The sequence below is a fragment of the Capsicum annuum genome, chromosome 10 (assembly GCF_002878395.1).
Source record: "Capsicum annuum cultivar UCD-10X-F1 chromosome 10, UCD10Xv1.1, whole genome shotgun sequence".
NCBI classification, from domain to species: Eukaryota; Viridiplantae; Streptophyta; class Magnoliopsida; order Solanales; family Solanaceae; genus Capsicum; species Capsicum annuum.
Window position 1 is genome coordinate 20,002,540 of NC_061120.1, and position 19,276 is coordinate 20,021,815.

Sequence of the window (19,276 nt, forward strand, 5' to 3'; positions counted from 1 at the left end):
TTTATAGAAAGTATCATCACAATCGCAAGCATTATTATTACAAATAGTGCAAACATTAGAATAGGGTTTTTCGTTGGCATGATTTTCATTATCAGTTAGATCAAATAATTCAACCTCAGTGTCAGAAGCAGATTCGCAATCATAATCTGATTCAGAACCTGAAGTATATAATAACCCATAAACCTTGTCATGAATCTCATCAGAAAGTCCCAAGGACTTGATTTTTTAAAGTTTACAATTTAGAGAAATATGACCAAATTGACCACAACTGTAACACTTGATTTTTGATAAGTCTCTCTTAGACCTATTTTTTTGTAAATCTAGTAGACTCTAGTAGACTTACAATGGAATTTTCTAGCTTCACGCTCTTCTTTGGATCTATGTCTGGATTTTCTCTTTATCCTATAGGGTTTATCAGGGTAACTAGTTCTAACAACAACATATCTTTGGCGCTTTCTCTTAGAAGTAAAAGCAGGATTTTCCATACCAAATTATCCACAAAAACCACCTAATTGGGTTTTTTCTTTAAGCCTATCCAGCTTAATTTGTCTAGATGATTTCAAATCATTACAAAGATTGAGACCTTTTTGAGTACAGGATGCAATAAGCTAACCGTAAGTAAAATCTATCCAAGGGATTGCACCATATTATCCCTTAATAGATTTTTTAACCCTTTCTGCAAAAAGAGGTGGAAGCCCATCTATGAATCTAGCCTTCCAATGTTCTAGCCTAGATTTGAGTAGATCCCTAACTCTACTAATGAAAGTATCCTTGTACCATCGGAATTCTACTAAATGTTTACATCTAAGGTCATTTAAGAGGGTATGAGTATTTCCATGTTGGTTGGTAAATCTACCCCTAAATTGTTGAATAATGGTAAGCATAAGGGTATAGACTACATCTTCTCTACCTTCTGGTAGTTTTCTACCTAGGTTGTCAATGCCAGACAGTATATTCTTAGCCTTAAAAATTTTATTTCTTTCATCATTAGAAAGAAAGTTGTCCCACCAGCCATAAAGTTAGCCAGTAAAACCTGCAACAAGCATTTTAAATATAGTGGCATCTATTTGAACAGGATTTCCTTCACTATCTTTTGGGCTAGTGACTTTGGCAATAGTACAATATATTAACATACGATGAACTAGAATAGATAATTGTCTTTCGGATAATCCATCTAAATTCCATTCATAAATATGATCTCCACTATATAACGTATTTGTCAAGGACCAACCTCTTTTCTCTATCAGAATATCTTGAGGAGTTGATCTTGGATAATAAGCAGTTTGCATATAGGGAAAATCAATATATTTTTCCCCGATTGTTTTCATACCAAACCTTTGAGTTTATTTAACTCTGAGTGGATTTCTGCACCTATATTCATAATTGATGTAGACGCAAGGTTATCAACAAAAGCATTTGATAGATCAATGGGTTTTATGTTTAAACTAGAAAATTTCTTTTCAAGTAATTGTTTAAGTTGTTCTAATTCGGAGGGTTTTCCAAATCCTTGAATATCAGGAGGTCTTTGAATATGAGGCTTGGCTGTCAAATCTTCTGTTTTGCTTTCCGATGTGGAAGCAATATCAGATGACCTTTGACTATCGCTTAGCTTCTTAATCAAAGTTGTCATAGTATTGTGTTTTTTATCAAGAGAAAAAATATGTTCTCCAAGAACTTTCACATACATACTCAAATAATTATTTTGAGCAATTAAACAATTTATTTCAGAAATAGTGATTTTTCCAACTTCATCATCAACGAGTTTTTGAAAAGCAGAAAAAGTTATACTAGTATTATTTGGTAATATAAAAGATGATTGAGGAGGGTAAATAGCCTAAGTAATAGTATCATTTGAATTTTGGTAAGATCTTTTAATAATTTTTAAATATAAAGGCAGGTATACAGATATAAACCATGTCACAAAACAAATGATTTGATTATTTAATGCACACATTTCATAGAATTCTTCAGAAGCATTTTTCATTTCATTAGGACTATAAGTTTAAAAAAACCATGTCCTAAACATTTTCCATTTTTCACCAAAAATTCCTTTTTAATATAATTTCTTGCCTGTGAACAAGGACTAAAATCAATTAGGTGAGGAATCATAATTTAACAAGAATTAATATCAAACTCTATTTCAGAGGGAGTGGGGTTATCCCTATCTGGGACATTATCACTATCTTAAACTATATTTGTTTTAGGATTGATTTTAATCTTTTCAATACTTCTAAGAGGAGTATACAAATCTGCAGAACTTAGAGTATGTAATGATGCAACACGGTTTCTAGCTGGACCATAAAATAGTTCAACTGGAGAGATATGATGCATGGCAGGCAACATTCTTGGCATAGAAAAAGAGTTTCGATTATAAATGGTAGAATTATCATCAAATTGAAGGCAAATTCTTCCGTCCATATTTTGAGTAACATGACTTAACTCTGAGTTTATCATATCTTCCGCAAGTTGTTTTAGAGAAATGACTGAGTTTAAAATCCATGCTTTTGGAAAATTAATCTCATCCCATCTTATATGTCTCCTGGTAGTGACCTTGGATTTTGCAAAATTATTTTCAGTAAGCATAGTATAATAAGAAGCATCATCAATCAATTTACATCGAGGATTCATTGTAGCTAAAAAACGATAATAAATGCTATACGATAAACAGATTAGTTTAGATCCAGGCGCATAATTATAATAATGAGTTTTTACATTTAAAGTCAAAGCATCAAGAATATTTATATCAATCAAAGATAATTGCAAATTTGGCTGAGTGTTAAAATATATAGGGTCATAAGCAAGAGTAGATTCAATATATCCCATCAGAGACTGTCAAAAATTTAAATTTCTAGCATCACGAGTGCAGCTAGAAATTTTTCTAGAAGGCCTTTCAAGGTTAAAGGTTTAAAAGAAATTTGCACTAAACCAATGTGCATAAAATTATACTGATTTTTAAAAGTATCAATATCTTTTTTATTCAGTAATTTTATGGTTTGTTCGTCAGCATTCAAAGCAATAGATTGTTCAGTGATTTTTATTATCTGCTTATATTTAAATTTATCAAGAAAGCCATATTCATAAATGATTTTTATATCTACTTTTGGAATAATCTATTTATCTAATAAATCCATATTTTGAGGTAAATCTACCTCTTCAAGTTTAGTACTTTTTGTTCTAACTTCTTTCATATCCATTTTATTGAAACTTCATACCTATGCCATAGATTTCAGATCTATTACATAATTACTATGAAAGTTCCTAGGCTCTGATACCATAAAAGCAGGATCTTGTCAGGTGGGGTAAGCCGCGGCACCTTCCAGACTAGCTTTCAAATATCGGATTAAGCCATAGTCGGAATACCAAACCAAAGAACCAACCAAAATATATAGGAATTTTTCAATAGTTTATTGACTTGGTTTCGAAATGGTGGTACAGTCGCGTTTAATATTGATTATGTTGGCTTTATCGTAGTGACTACGTCTAGTAAGTTGTGCCTCTTTAGCCTGTAACAGATGGAGAAAAACATGGCGACTTTTTGCACAGTCAAAACTTCTTGACAAATGGGTTTAACATAAGTATATTAAATATCTAACAGGCCCCTTGTTCGGGTAATAGAGGGATCAAAAAATTTCTTTTAATATTTATTATGATAACCTTTATTAATTATTCATGAGTATCATTATAAAAAGTTTAATTTTTTGGAATAGATTGATGATCAAATTTACTCATGATTAATAGAAAAATAAGACAAAAACTATCATTTTAATTAGGTTTTATCCCAAAAAAGATTGAGCATAAAATCAATTCCAAAAAATGAGATATTGTTCAGCACAATTATATGAAATTTTTCCTTTTTATGCCTTCAATTACATCAAGGGTTACTTGAAAATTTTATTATGATCACCTTCATTGATTATGAACATTTTCCGTTGTCAAAAATTTGATGCAATAAATATATGCAACACAACACCAAATCTAGTATAATCATAAATATAAATATTACTCCCTCTGTATCATTTTACGTGTCACCCATTGACTTGATACTATGTTTTGAGAAAAAATATTTTGTGTGTCACGTTGTCTAGTGCTTTGGAGATGGGGGAGAAGTTAAAGAGGAAGAGGGCTTGGGAGAGTAGAGGGAATGTGGATAGTATGTGAGAGACGACTACTAGTTGCATTAGGGAGACTGTTAGAGAGGTGTTGGGGGTCTTGAGAGGTCGATCTGGTAAGTGTCAAGGGGATTGGTGGTGGAATGAAGAATTTAAGAGGAAGGTGGAGTCTAACAAGGTGGATTATGCTAAGTGGATTGAGATCAAGGATGATGAGGAGAGACAGAGAAATAAGGAGGAGTATAAGGTAGCTAGACGAGAGACTAAGCTAGTGGTTACGGCAGCTAAAACAACAACTTTTGAGAGCGTGTATGCGGCTTTAGAGAATAAATAAGGGGATAAGAAGTTGTATAGGCTTTCTAAGGCTAGGGAGTGGAGGGATCGTGATCTAGACCAAGTGAAGTGCATCAATAAAGAGGGTGGTACAGTGTTGGTTGAGGATGCCCTTATAAGAAAGAGGTGATAGTGCTATTTTCATACACTCTTGAATGACGAGGGGGACAAATATTTTGTGTTGGGGGAATTGGAGGAGTCTGAGTAGTGTTGTGATTATGGTCATTATTGGCATATTAAGGTTGAAGAGGTCAAGGGGGCTACTCGTGGGAAGCGTCGGGGTAGGGCGATGGGGCCAGGCGAGATTTCAGTGGATTTTTGGAAGAGCACTGGTGGGGCGGGTTTCGAGTGGTTGACAAGGTTTTTAAACATCATTTTAAGGCAGAAAAGATGCATAAACCGTGGAGGTGGAGTACGATGATTACTTTATATAATAACAAGAAAGATATCAAGAGTTGCAATAACTATATAGGTATTAAGTTGTTTAGCCATACTATGAAGGTTTGGGAATGGGTGGTAGAGTTAAGACTGAGAAAGATTGTGACTAACTCTGAGAATCAACTCAGGTTTATGCCAGTTCGCTTGACTACTGAGGCCATTCACCTTATGAGGAGATTAGTGGAGCAATTTCGAGAGAGGAAAAAGAACCTATATATGGTGTTTATTGATCTCGAGAAGGTAGATGACAGAGTGACTAGGGAGATTTTGTGGAGGTATTTGGAGGCTAGAAGGGTGCCTGCGGCGTACATTAGGTCGATTCAGGACATGTTAGATGGCTCAAAGACTCGTGTAAGGACGGTAAGTGGAGATTCAGAGAACTTTTTAATTTTGATAGGGTTGCACCAGGAATCGACTCTTAGCCCTTTTTATTTGTCTTGGTGATGTATGTGTTGATGCGATATATTCAGGAAGGGGCGCCTTGGTGTATATTATTTATAGATGATGTGGTATTGATTGACAAGACTCAGGAAGGAGTTAATGATAAGTTGGAGATTTGAAGACACACCCTTAGGTCTAAAGAATTTCGGTTGAGCAGGACCAAAATGGAGAACTTGGAGTGTAAGTTTAGTGATGTGTTGTAGGAGACTGACGTGGTTGTGAGGCTGGAATCTCAGGCCATTCAGAAAAGGAGGAGTTTCAAGTATCTGGGGCCTATGATCCAGGGCGATAGTGAGATTGACCATGATGTCACGCATTGTATTGGGGTAGGGTGGTCAAAATAGAGGCTTTCTTCGAGAGTTTTATGAGATAAGAAGGTGCCCTCGAAGTTTAAAGGTAAGTTCTACAGAGTGGAAGTCCGACTGGCTATGTTTTATAGAGCGGAGTGTTGGCTAGTTAAGAAATCCTACATCCAAAAGTTAATGGTGGCGGAGATGAGGATGTTACGGTGGATGTGTGGTCAGACCTGGAAGGATAGGGTGAGAAATGAGATTATTCCAGAAAAGGTGGGAGTAGCTTCGGTGGAGGACAAAATGAGAGAAGTGAGGTTACGTTAGTTCGGGAACATGATGAGGAGGGATGTTGATATGCCAGTGCGGAGGTGTAAGACACTGGCTATGGATGATTTTAGGCGGGGGAGGGGTAGGACGAAGAAATATTGAAGGGAGGTGATTAGGCACGATATGGAGTAGTTATAAATTACGAAGGACATGACCTTTGATAGGAAGGTGTGGAGGATGCAGATTAGGGTAGAGGGTTAGGGGGTTGGAGGGTGTCGGTAATAGCAGGGGAGTGTTCTGTATTTGTGTCTAAAGTTTTTGGTTCGTAGGTGTTGAGTGTTGTCTATGGTTTCAGATTTATAGTTTTAGTATTATCTTGTGGCTAGCATTGTTAGTTTATTTTGTATACTGTACAAGATTATATGCATTTATGTATTTTGTTTTTTATATTGTTATTGATTCTAAGTCGGGGGTCTATCAGAAACAACTTCTCTATTTCACATGAGGTAGTGGTATGGACTGCGTACACTCTATCCTCCCTAGATCCCACTAGGTGGGGAATACACTGGGTATGTTTTTGTTGTTGTTGCTGTATAAATTAGTTCATTAACGGTAAAGAAAAGTTTTAATGATAATTGTTGCTAGTTATACAAAGGTGATGTCTTTTTCGGATGGACTAATCCGAAAATAATGTCACATTAAGAAAGACAAAGGTAGTAGTAAAATGCCTATCTTTGCCACATAAAAATATATATATGGAATAAGAAATTTATCAAGTTTCATATGAGTGTCACGTTTATGGTGCTAGGTTTTAACTATAAATCAAAGGTTAAATTTTGTCTTCTTGGTTGAAGTAAAGAGAAAGGCAAAAGAGAGTTAAAAAAACAAAAAGTAAAGTAAAGAAAAAAAAAGGAGAATGGCAAATTCACCTCAATCTTTTTAACTTGATATCAGCGACAAAGGTCTCGGTGGAGGCTTCGGTGGATTTGGTGGAGGAGGAGCAAACGGAGATCGTCGTCTTCTGTTGAAGAAACTTTTGCTAATCAGGATCAGAATATGAAATTGGCTGAACAACTTTTGCTTGATCTAAGCAATCCTGATCTTCGTGAAAATGCTCTTCTAGAGCTTTCAAAGGTTTATTTTTGTCACTGTTTGAGGTTTACTTTGGTTATGTGGTTTTACTGTTATATCATTTTAATTGTTTATATCAACTTATCAGGCAAGATTTGGTTTAATTCAATTATGAAATTCCAAAAGAGTGTATTCCTTAGGGTGTTTATGTAGTTGGGTTATCCAAAAATTAAGATGAAAAGTTTGGATTCTTGTTGAGAGTAGTAGGAAAACAAAGATGTTCAATGGTTTGCTTTCATGTTTCATTATACTGTTGTATATTCTTTCTATTGACTAATCGGGGATAATTTTGTATAATTCTGTTATGGTAAAGTTATGTCGAATTAAGAGTGTAGGATTTAGGGTTTCTTCTACATTTTAGGGGTAAAGTTTTAGAATATAGTAGGAGGATTGAGATACTAGGCTTTGGTAACTATTAGATGATTATCATATCAGATATAAATTGTAACTCAATTCACAGAATATTGAGATGGAAATAAGATCGATGTTTTCGGTTGCTGAATGTACCTCTTATATGCTAGGTGAGAGTAGAAGAAAAAAGAGACTGAGAGGTTACCTTCAATATCTTTAGATAAAAATCATGCCCGAGTAGTATAGAGAGAGAATAAAATTATATCACAGTTCGAACGAAACATGAAAGTAAACTGTTGAAGTAGTAAGAGTAAACCATGGGAGGTTCTAGAAGAGCCTTTTCACGAAGATTAGGGTTGCGAAAAGCAAGCACAAGCCGTTCGTCCTGCACCCGCACCCCTTGCGTGCGCTTGCTGCTCAACTCTCTTCAGCATTATGCTCATATATGTTTATATGTAGAACACTAAATCATTGGCTTTTACCTAAAAAGATATTTCGTTCATTTCTCTTTTCTAGAAGTTTGAACATCTCTATAATTTGGTCCCTTTGTTATGGAACTCATTTGGCACTATCGTTCTACTCTTACAGGTATTTGGAGAAGTGTTTTAGTATAATTTAGACTTTATCTCATCTCTCGGATGCACATGAATGCTAAAGTAACAAGTTAGATCCACATTGTCCCATGGGGTGCATCCCTTATTGTAATTTGTACTCAGCTCATAGCAAGGCTGATTTTCCAATAATGGGAACTAGACGACGTGTGTCATTCTCATAGTATATGTTGTCATTTTCATAGTATATGTTGGATTTCTTTAATCATAGGAAAAAGGTGGAATAAAATGTGTAGAAATTGGAAATGAATATACAGGGTTTGTTTCAAATAGAGCCCCGATGTGCATCCAAATTATTAGAACTAGCATTATTGGTTCAGTTAAAATTCTTAGGACCGAAATTATTAGGTGTCATGTGGAAGCTAGTAAAGCAAACCTCGGAAGACCATGAATAGTAAGATAAATGAGAAGTACATCAAAAGAGACACAATAATTTTACGTGGTTCGATCAATCGACCTACATCCTCAAAAGGAGATGAGTAATCCAATATATAAAAGAGAGTACAAACTGTCAAGAGAGACAACCTCACACAATTCACTCAGAATAAAAAGAGGTTCACACAAGTGATACTGCAACACTTGCTTCTCACAAAGTCTTCCCCCAAATGAAACTCTCAAACCCCTAGGACTACATTGTGGATGCTACCAAATTAGAAGAAAAGAGCCTCTATTTATAGAGTCTATACCTTTTCCTACATGAATAAAAATTAGCCAAATATGGAGAATTTGTTTTCCTTTTCCTAACAGGAAACCCAATTACACAACGTAAAGAAAAACTCAATATGGTAAGAAAGTCAGGACAAACACCAACAATTATCCCCTTTGGCCAGAATTTCTAATAAAATAAATTTGCTCCACCTTTTTCACATAGTCTTCAACAAGTTCAATCTCCATCTCCAAAATTCCCTCCATTGAATTTTGTCTCTACACAGAGTAACACTCTAATAAAAATTCTCGAACCAAAACTTCATTATCGTCTAATAGGCTGTGACTAGAACTGAATCCCTCAATATGAACACCCGATTTTAACCTTTCTCTGATACCATTGTTAGGACCAAAGTAATTAGGTAACATGCGGAAGCTAGCAAATCAAACCTCGAAAGATCATGAATAAGAAGATAAGTGAGAAATACAACAAAAAAGATACAATAATTTATCGTGATTCTGTCAATCGACCTACATCCACAAAAAAAGATGAGCAATCAACTATATAAAAGAGAGTAGAAACTGTCAAGAGAGATAACATCAAACAATTCACTCAGAATAAAAAGAGGTTCACACAAGTGATACTGCAACACTTGTCTCACAAAATCTCCCCCAAATGAAACTCTCAAACCCGTAGGACTACATTGTGGATGCTACCAAATTAGAAGAAAGGAAACTCTATTTATAGATTCTATACCTTTTCCTACAAGGATAAGGATTAGCCAAATATGAAGAATATGTTTTCCTTTTCCTAACAGGAAATCCAATTATGGTACCTAAAGGAAAACTCAATTATGATAAGAAAGTCAAGACAAACGCCAACAAAAATAACTCTTTCTACCATGATAAGATTCTGCACATCTATTCTCGTAACTATTTCATTCATATTTTACATCTTCTACCGTAGAAATTTTCTGACGAGATTCCGGACTTCTACTCTTTGTTTCTTATGTTTTGAACTTACAGTGTGGAAGTCAGAGGCGGAGCCATCCCTCTTTAGGGGTTCGTCCGAACCCCCTTTGACGGAAAAATATACTATTTATACATGATTAAAATTATTTTTTATGTAGTTATAGTAGGTGTTGAACCCCCTTCGACTTAGTTTTCTTTGAATATTGAACTCCCTTACTTGAAATTCTAGCTCTGTCTCTGGACTGGAAGTTACAAAATGTTTTGATAAGTCTGTAAATGTTAACGTGCATATTTGCAGGAGATTCTTTCTATCTACCATGTTTTGTCGCCACCAAACCTGACTCCTGCACAATCCAATAGTGTTCGTAATGCACTAGCACTTCTTCAGGTATATAAATTTCTTTTCCTTGGGGACTTTTTCACTGTAATTATAGATATATTTTCTGTTATTTATTCTTGTGAGTGATTTTTAAAGTAATGAGTTGTTAGCATTTCCATTATATGATTTCTTTATTATAATTAAATGTTTAGCATTAGGTGTAGAAAATTGGATATGTTTGGGATTGTGTTATATGTATCCAGAGAAGTGGAGGCTGAATGTAACAAACTGGAAGTGTAGTTTTGAGTTTTATTTCATTCTTGGAGCATGGAAGTATCATTTCCTATTGAAATAGTTTTTCATTGCTTTCTATTTTGCAGCACGTAGCCTCTCATCCTGGCACCAGAATGTCATTCCTAAATGGTAATGTTTCTCTTCCTCTTTATATAAAATTCTCGATCCAATATTATCAAATTAATACCACTTTGCATACAATTTCATAAATCTTCGGAGGAGAATTGGAATTTGTTTTACATATGAAGACATTATGATTGGATTTATCTGGTCCATTTATTAAAGAAAAAATAATTTATACTACTTGGATTTTGTTCTCCTCAAATTCACATCTGTCAAGTAATAAAGACCTTCCTTCCTTGGCAGTCACTAATGTCCATAATGAGGAAGAAATAAAGATTACATGTTTGTGGCCTTAGATTGAAGAGTTGGCCGATGCAACAACACGAATATTTAGTCATAGATACCTACCCCAGCCCCATGTTATTCAAGTAAAATTCCTTGTAAACTTGAAAAACTTAAAAGTACATCTTAGAAAAATAAAACAAAGAGATGGTCTTCATAACCATAATATGGTTTCGATATCAAGATAGAGTTTTGTATGATGATAATTGTAATTTTGATCCATCATAGATGTGATACTTGGTTTCTCTCTTGAATAAATCCTTATGACTATTTTCTGCTTTGCCGCACGTATGCCTTTGCATTTATACCCTTTTCTTAATACAACAAGCAAGTCAAAACCTTTTGAATATTTGACGCTTACAAGCTTAGGTGCCATGGGTGTCCTAGCAAAGGTAATATGTCTAATCAGAGGCAGATCTACGTATAGAGTAGGGGGTGCACGTGCACCCGCTAGCTTCGAGAAAAACTCTGTATATATAGGTTGTATATCTGTATATATACGAGTGAATTTAACTAAATATATGTTTTGCAGCCTCAAAGACAATTGATTGTGTTGGTGCCGTGGTTGAACTTGTAGCATAAAATCGCCTTTTTGGGTGGAGAACTTGGGTTCGATACCCACCCAACTACAATTGTTTTATTGCTTCTTTTTCCAAGTACAATTTGTTGCAGCATTATTGCTGCTCTCTCCCCTAGACAACATTGACAGACACATTATTTATGTATTTTTAATTTTATTCTCAAAATACAAGCTCTCCTCCAATTTCAAAAGGTAAATTCCCCCTATCTTATACTATATAATGTTTATTTTACTTTTATTTTTTAACCATTGACTTAATTTCTATTTAAAAATTAGCAATTTAAAGTTTAAAATAGGCTTAAATCCAACATTTTCTCGTAGCAACCATTTAACAAACAAATCTCTCAGATTTTCTATTTTCCAAAAACTCTCTATTATTGTTGAAAATATAAAAATGCATCGAATTCAAGTATGGTGAATAACACTCTTTTGTCATATTAAACCAAATTAATGATATTTAATAATATTAAGTTTTCAAAGAACTATATGTCGAACTTTCGCACTATCAATTATTATATTTAAATATAAAGGTGCACCCGTCAAGCTCAAATCCTGGATTCGCCTCTGTGTCTAATGTAATTCATGCGTCTCTTTTTCCACTTTGATTGTTAGTATAAAGATTTATTTCATGATCACATCAAAGGGGAATGATCAACTAGGAAAAGGAAACCATGATTAAGTATAACTACGGGAGCTAAAGATGCTTTTTTTTAGTATTCTTAGCCAACCTTAATAAATTGTTGTTCTAAACCTTACGATACTTTATTCCTTTTAATTTTCTTGGTGAAAGTAGATGACACTAAACTTTTCAGGTGTAATGACCCTCACAGTTATTTTTTCTGTATTTTCATACATATTCGGTGTTTAGAGCTTTTCTATTACTGTTCCAAGGTATTTATGAATTGCTAAGACTGATAGTTCGGTTCTCTTGCGGTTCGTTTGATTAATTTTAATTATATCTAGTATACTGTGGAATCTATAATTTAAATTTGTATTTGGTAGAAATATAATTTATTACCCTTCTAAAATATTTTTGATATTGACAAAATTCTTTAACTTATAGTATATTTATGTTATTTTATATTAGCTTTTTGTAGTCTATTAATATTTTAAGCGGAGATAGTAAATCTAAATATGTTTAAAATATTCTTATTATATAATAAAGGATTTATTGGAAATAATTTTCTTTTATTTATGATATATTCAAAATATTATATTTATTTTACCATGAACTTATGCAATACTCAAAACATATAAGTAATGGAATAAAAATAGTAAGGATGCACCACCTCCACCCCACGTGGAAGTGGAGGAAGAGGTGCAAAATATTACAACTGTTAGTTTGAAGCATTAGAGTTAGATTAGTGTAGTTGTCACGACCTGAGGCTACCCCCTAGTCGTGACAACGATGCTTACGGTCAAAAATGACCACAATCTAACTCATGAGCTGGTACCTGCTGTGAGCAATAAATAAAATAGTAATAAAACATCTGCATGGAAGATAAACTAATAAAGTACTGCAAGTCTAAATACTAATAGTACGACTAAATCATAAGTCTGGAACATCAGATAAGATACTGAAAACCAAAAGGTTTATCTGAAAACAGCTAATAAAACTGATAAAGCTGACTAACTATCTAACTGACTGTCGAAGCGTATGAAAGCCTCTAAGCTAACTGAGGAGTTGAAGAGACATGCCCCCAACTAACTCCAACTAACAAAACATAATGAAATATTGAAATAACTGAATAAGAGATAATATGTCCTCGAAGGACGAGGACTCACCACTGCTGTTGCTGCTGTAATTCTAGGTTGTCTAAGTACGATCAAGAAACTGAGCATCCAAACAAATGATATAAGACATCATAGCGCAAAGAAGAGTATATGGTCATTACTTTGAATGTACTGCTATATGAGATGAGGATAGACAGAAATACATGGAGTACTGTGCATATTTGATAAAGGACTAACTGAACAACATGGATAAACTGAGCATGAATGCATGAAAATTGTAACATCTCAGAATGCAAGACTAAGTGTTTATCTATTATATTGCTGAGATAATCTAAAATCTAAAAGGCTGAAAGCTGTAAAACTTAATATCTGAAAGTCTGTACACTTAGTCAAGAAAACCTGAACTGAAGATACATTAAATACTGCACTGAGGTTGTGGGTGGCATCATCTAAACGATATGCCCTAATCTGAGCTAATTGGAGTCCAACCTGTAACCCTAGTTGAAAGGGTGTCAATACCATGCCACAGGTACTAACTCTGGTGTCGTGGATCCACTAATCTGATGTTCTGAAGGACTAGAGAATCAGTCCTAAACTGGCGGGTGACCCCTAAGAGAGTGTCAGTCCTAAACTGGCAGGTAATAACTCATAATCCTATGTTGGCTAAATAGTTCTGGAACTTAGGGACTACTACTAAGGACCCAATCCTAACTGGTGGGTAATCCCTTATCCCTAGGTTCACTCGATCCTAAATCCTACTCCCAACTGAACTGACACTGGTACTGAACTAAACTAAACTCAATTGAATGTTATTACATAACTTATAGTACTCATCATGAATATGAATGTTTGAGTATACTGATAAGATTCATAGATTAACTGTCTGAGTACTTGAAAAGCTGAATTCATGTAAAATACGTAACTATCGGGTGTTCACAACCCACCAGCACTGTATGAAAATACAAACAATGCCATATAAAAGCTTTAAAACCATAATAGGGGATCATAGTTCAAAACCTAAAACTTATGCAATTCATCAAACATATGAGAGCCATGAACTTAAGCTCGGGGATAGATAAAACATGCGAGAATAACATAATCACAAGACTAAAATCATAATTAGGGATTTAATATGAGGTTTTCAACATTCAAAATATGTAATGGCTCATTCCACTTGAAAACACTCATAAACATAACTTGTAATTGAATTAACAAGAAATTCATAGAGATATTTCAACTTAATCATGAAAACTCATAATTTAAACCCAAAAAAGGATTCTGGACTCCATGGGTGAAAGGGGCCCATGGATGAACATCACACATACTTGAATTAGAAGCCTTAAGGTAAATTTCGTGAGGTTGTTCTTGTTCTTTACCAAACCCTAATTACTTGGGTAGGGGGAAACCACCCTTTTGATTTATTTATGATGAATTGATGTTTTATTTTGTGAATTGGGGACTTGGGACCTTTTATACTACCTCTTGTGAAGCCAAAACGACACGGCTTTGGCTTTTAAGAGAGTAGGGAAAGACATAAAAGCTCCTAAAAATATGCAAAAAATCACGTTCCCAGTCGGTACGAGTTGACCTTACGACTCGTATATTAGGGTATGACTGGACTGTTGACTCGTAAGCTTGGTAGAATCCAAAGAACATGTATTGGTCTGAATACGATTCGTACTTACAACTTAAAAAGTAATTATACAATTTGGTGAAGTCACTCATAGGATAAATGGACAACTTGGGGAACCAACACTGTTATTAATACAACTTCTTTCTATACTAATCGTATCTTTGTACACGACTAGATGCCCCCTCACGTATGCTAGACAAAACCTCAAGGGTTCAATACTGACGTCCTTATGTCTGTATTTATACGACTCATACCCCTATTGACAACTCATAGGGGTCAAGTCGTACTTGTAATAGAATTCTCTCCATGCTACACAGATTTGGGTATGAGTCCAACTTATGACTCTTATGCTGACTTACGACTCGTGGGCTGAGTCGTATGTAATCTAGAGACTAAAAACATACGGGATATCAAAATATCTCCATCTTGGGAACATTCTTCCTCGAATGAGACTTTTTAGACTGTGAACACTACCACAACTGAAATTATGCACAGAACATGCATGATTTGGAAGATAATTAATTAACTAAGTCTGATGCATGATACATGAACTGAACTGATTTCATGAATTCATGAAATGGCATGAGAATGGTTATTTAGCTAAAACAGAGAAAGGGTCAATCTAAGAAAAATCATTACCTTAAGCTGAGTCTGAATTTGGAGAAAAAAGATGAGGGTACTAGGCTCGTATGTCTGGTTCTACTTCCCAAGTAGCTCCCTCAACAGACTGATTTCACCATAGAACTTTAACTAAGGGAACTTCTTTGTTCCTTAGTCTATGAATCTAATGGTCAAGAATCTCAAATGGGACTTCTTCGTAAGAAATGTTATCCTGAACATCCATGCTTTCTAATGGGACAACAATAGCTGAATCACAATACACTTCTTCAACATAAAAATATGGATACATAAAACACTGGATGCACTGATGCTGAATTTGTAGGCAACTCAAGCTCATAAGCCATCATTCCAAATGATTTAAGATTCTACAGGGACAACATATCGGGGACTGAGTTTCTCTTTATACCACTCCACCAATAGATTTCCTGCATATCATGCTATATCTTAGTGGCTCCTGGATGAATGAAATACCATACACCATGATCTCCTGCTATGATTCACTGCCGCAAACCCTCAACACATGGAACACACAACCTACCCTGACAACATAACGCACCATCTCTCCCTTGGAAGAAATACTCTACTTTCTGATTCCTAATAGCCTCCTTCAACTTAACCAAAATGGGACTTCTATCTTTCTTTTCTTTCACTTTGGCAACCAAGGAAGATTCTGAACCATTCTGAACCCATATACTACCTTTAACTAAGTCAACCAACCGGACACCTAATCTAGAAAGTCGATGAACCTCACGGCCTAATTTCTTCCTATCTTCTTCAACATGAGAAATACTACCTATAGATAACCTAATAAGGGCATCTTTCACTATATTGGCCTTACCCAAATGATACAACATACTTATGTCGTATTCTTTTAACAACTCCATCTACCTTTACTGATGAAAATTCAAATCTTTCTTTGAGAATACATACTGCAAACTCTTATGGTCAGTGAACACATCCATATAGACCCAATAAAGGTAATGTCTCCATATCTTCAAAGCAAAAACAACAGATGCTAACTCAAGATCATGGGTTGGATAATTCTTCTCATGAGGTTTAAGCTGTCTAAAATCGTAGGTTGTAACCTTACCTCTCTGTATCAAAACACAACAAAGACTAACACTAGAAGCATCATAGTAAACGACGAATTTCTCTAAACTATCTGGAAATGTCAAGACTGGGGCTGAAGTGAGTCGAGTCATCAACTCTTGAAAACTCTTCTCATATAAATCTGACTACTAAAATTTAAATTTTTTCTGAGTCAATCGAGACATGGGGGATGCAATGGAATAAAACCATTTAAGAAGCCGTCTGTAATAGCGAGCTAAACTCAAGAAACTCCTGATATCTAACAGAATTCGATCTTTTGAGGGTCAACTTGAATGCCATCATCGAAGATAATATGGCCAAGGAGAGATAATGATCTTAGCTAAAGGGACAACATATTTCAAGTTGACCCTCTAATTTCTCTAATTTCACCGAAGACATTTGAAATTTGAGAAATAACAGAGAAAGAGTTGGAGAGAAAAATATACTACAATTGTATTATCAAAGGAAATTATTTTATTAATAACTCAAAACATATATTGATAGCTAAAATTCTAAATATACATCAATTTAAATTGGGATAACTAATTCCTATTCAAATAATAAAGGGATAACTAACTCCTAAGTCTAATCCACATAGGATTCTAATAATTTAAAACTACTACAATTATCTATTCGTACTTTATTTCTGAGACATATCTTCAACACTCCTCCTTGGATTAGAAATTGTCTCGGATTGAATTTGACCTCTTGCATAAATCTATCAATTCATCTTTGGTCTTGCAAGGCTTGTGTGCATCTTCTGTTGGATTAAATAAGAAACTTTTGCCTCTCATATCAACTTGTAAAATCTCATTATTAGTGGAATCAAAGATTCGACAATATTTGTTTTCAAAAAATAGTATAAATCTTTCTCCTAAGTGGCTGAGACTATCTTTTGTGACCATACTGGTAGTGTCATCATTTCCTAGGTTTGCTATAGTTTGACCAGAGACTTCTTTCCTTATGCACTGTACAATATTACTTCTGTCACTTCCACTGAAATAAACCAATACTAAAAGTGTAAACAGTGATGCAATTTGTAAGCTGTCTACAGCAATATGTTCTCTATCTTTAGACAGGCCATCCATCTGATTAAAATGAAAGATCAGAGTTTGAGCACATCGGGCAAGCCATCCAGCATTTCATCTCTTTGCATGTCAATTAAAATAACTTCCCGTGAATCCAGATGCAATTTCTGCTCATATCTACTACTTCAACAAACTTGATCAAAATTTGAGTTCCATTTCAAAGAAAAACTTATTTTTATCATTTCAACTGTAATCACTTCTTGGCAGCTTGATTCAAAAACAATGCATTTTTTGTCTTTGAATAGTAACATATAATCTTGTTCTATCGTTTGATCAACACTCAAAGATTTTGGTCAAGATTAGGTACCAACATAACATCTTGAATAAATTTAGTACCTTTGGGAGCTTCAATTTCCACCGTTCCTTTACCAACAATCTACAAATTGGTTTTATCATCCAATTTGACACTATGGTAGATTCCAACTTCATAAAATATTCTTGTTTGCTGGTCATGTGTTGAGTGCAATCACTATCCAGAAACCATGTGTTTTCATCATTCAATTTTGTTGCTGCCATCACCGTAAACACAAACTCCTCCTATTCTTTAACTTTTGAAACATTGGCTTTTTGATTTTGTTGGTTGTTCTCCTTCTTCACTCTGCAAAATCTTCCAATATGACCAAGCTTATTGCAATATCTACTCTGGAGAGGTGGTTTCTTCCCCTTAAACCAACAATCATCCTCTTTATGATTGGTTTTTTCACAATACTTGCATGGAGAAAAGTTTTCTTTCTTCTTGACTCCATTGCAAGAATCGCCTTTATTTTTTCTACTAGATTTAGTAAAAGTTTCTGGAATTTTACCTTCCTTTTGCATCTGTATCTTTCTTTTGAACTTGGCTTGAAAAGCAGTCTCAGTAGCTTCTTATAGCCTCAGGGATCTTCTTTACTCTTGAGATGGAAGAGCATGTAGAAGTTCTGAAGGTGACAGTTTTGTGAGATCCTTCAAATCTTCGAGTGAGGAGATATTTGCTTCAAATCTTTCTAGCAAACTCACAAGAACCTTTTCCACGATTCTTGAATTAGTAAGCTCTTCTCCCATAAGTCTAATTTGGGTTACAACCTTCATCAACTTGTTGGAGAATTCTTCAATAGTTTCTGAATCCTTCATTCTGAGAATTTCAAACTCCCTTCTTAGATTTATCACTTTTATTTGCATGATCTTGTCATTTACGTGAAATTCTTCTTTCAACTTGTCCCAAGCTGCCTTTGCATACTCACTCTCCATAACTCTTGTGAAATTACTTCCGAAAGTGTTTATTGTATGCAAGAGAGAGTTTTAAAGTTTCCTGAAACCTCTTCTCTATGATTCTTAATTTGCACCATAGTTGGATTATTTGGCAAAGGATTTGCCTCTCCTCCAACCTCTACAACTTCCCAGAGATCATATGCTTGCAAATAGGTTCTTATCTCGACAAACCAAATTGAATATTTCTCACAAGAAAAAATTGGGGGTGAAGTAATTGAGAAATTGCTGGAAACCATAACAATATTAAATTTTACACAGGGTTATTTTTAGGGGTCTTCTCTCTCATAGACCCCTCAACAAAATGGATTTTGATACCAATTGTTGTTCTTTTAGCTTTGAAATTAGAGAAATAACAGAGAAAGAGTTGGAGAGAAAAATATTTTACAATTGTATTATCAAAGGAAATTATTTTATTAATAATTCAGAACATATATTTATAGCTAAATTTCTAACTATACTTCAATTTAGATTGGGATATCTAATTTCTATTCAAAATAAAGGGATAACTAATTCCTAAGTCTAAGACACACAGGATTCTAATAATTTAAAAATACTAAAATTATCTACTCCTACTTTATTTTTGAGACATATCTTCAACAAAATGCTTAAAGCACATACTTCACAATGTATTTTTGTGTTCATATTTATTTATGTGCATTATGTGAATTATTATG

The 19,276-nt window shown here is 34.5% G+C and overlaps 1 protein-coding gene across 8 annotated transcripts in view; it reads left to right on the forward strand.

The window, feature by feature from the left end:
* The first annotated feature begins 6,643 nt into the window (after positions 1-6,643).
* The window catches only part of LOC107845492 (CCR4-NOT transcription complex subunit 9), a 33,032-nt gene continuing 20,399 nt past the window's right edge, over positions 6,644-19,276 (forward strand). For 3 of the 8 annotated variants that reach the window (XR_001666866.2, XM_047398548.1, XM_047398547.1), the window contains exons 1-3: positions 6,644-7,015; positions 9,890-9,979; positions 10,291-10,333. Coding sequence is in view for 4 of the 8 variants with exons in the window: in XM_047398548.1 (XP_047254504.1) it covers positions 6,938-7,015; positions 9,890-9,979; positions 10,291-10,333 (211 nt within the window). In the remaining 4 variants the exon portion in view is untranslated. Of the gene's footprint in view, positions 7,016-9,889; positions 9,980-10,290; positions 10,334-19,276 lie in introns of those variants that run through there. The other 5 variants (XR_007046149.1, XR_007046150.1, XM_047398552.1 and 2 more) reach the window with 4 other exon arrangements.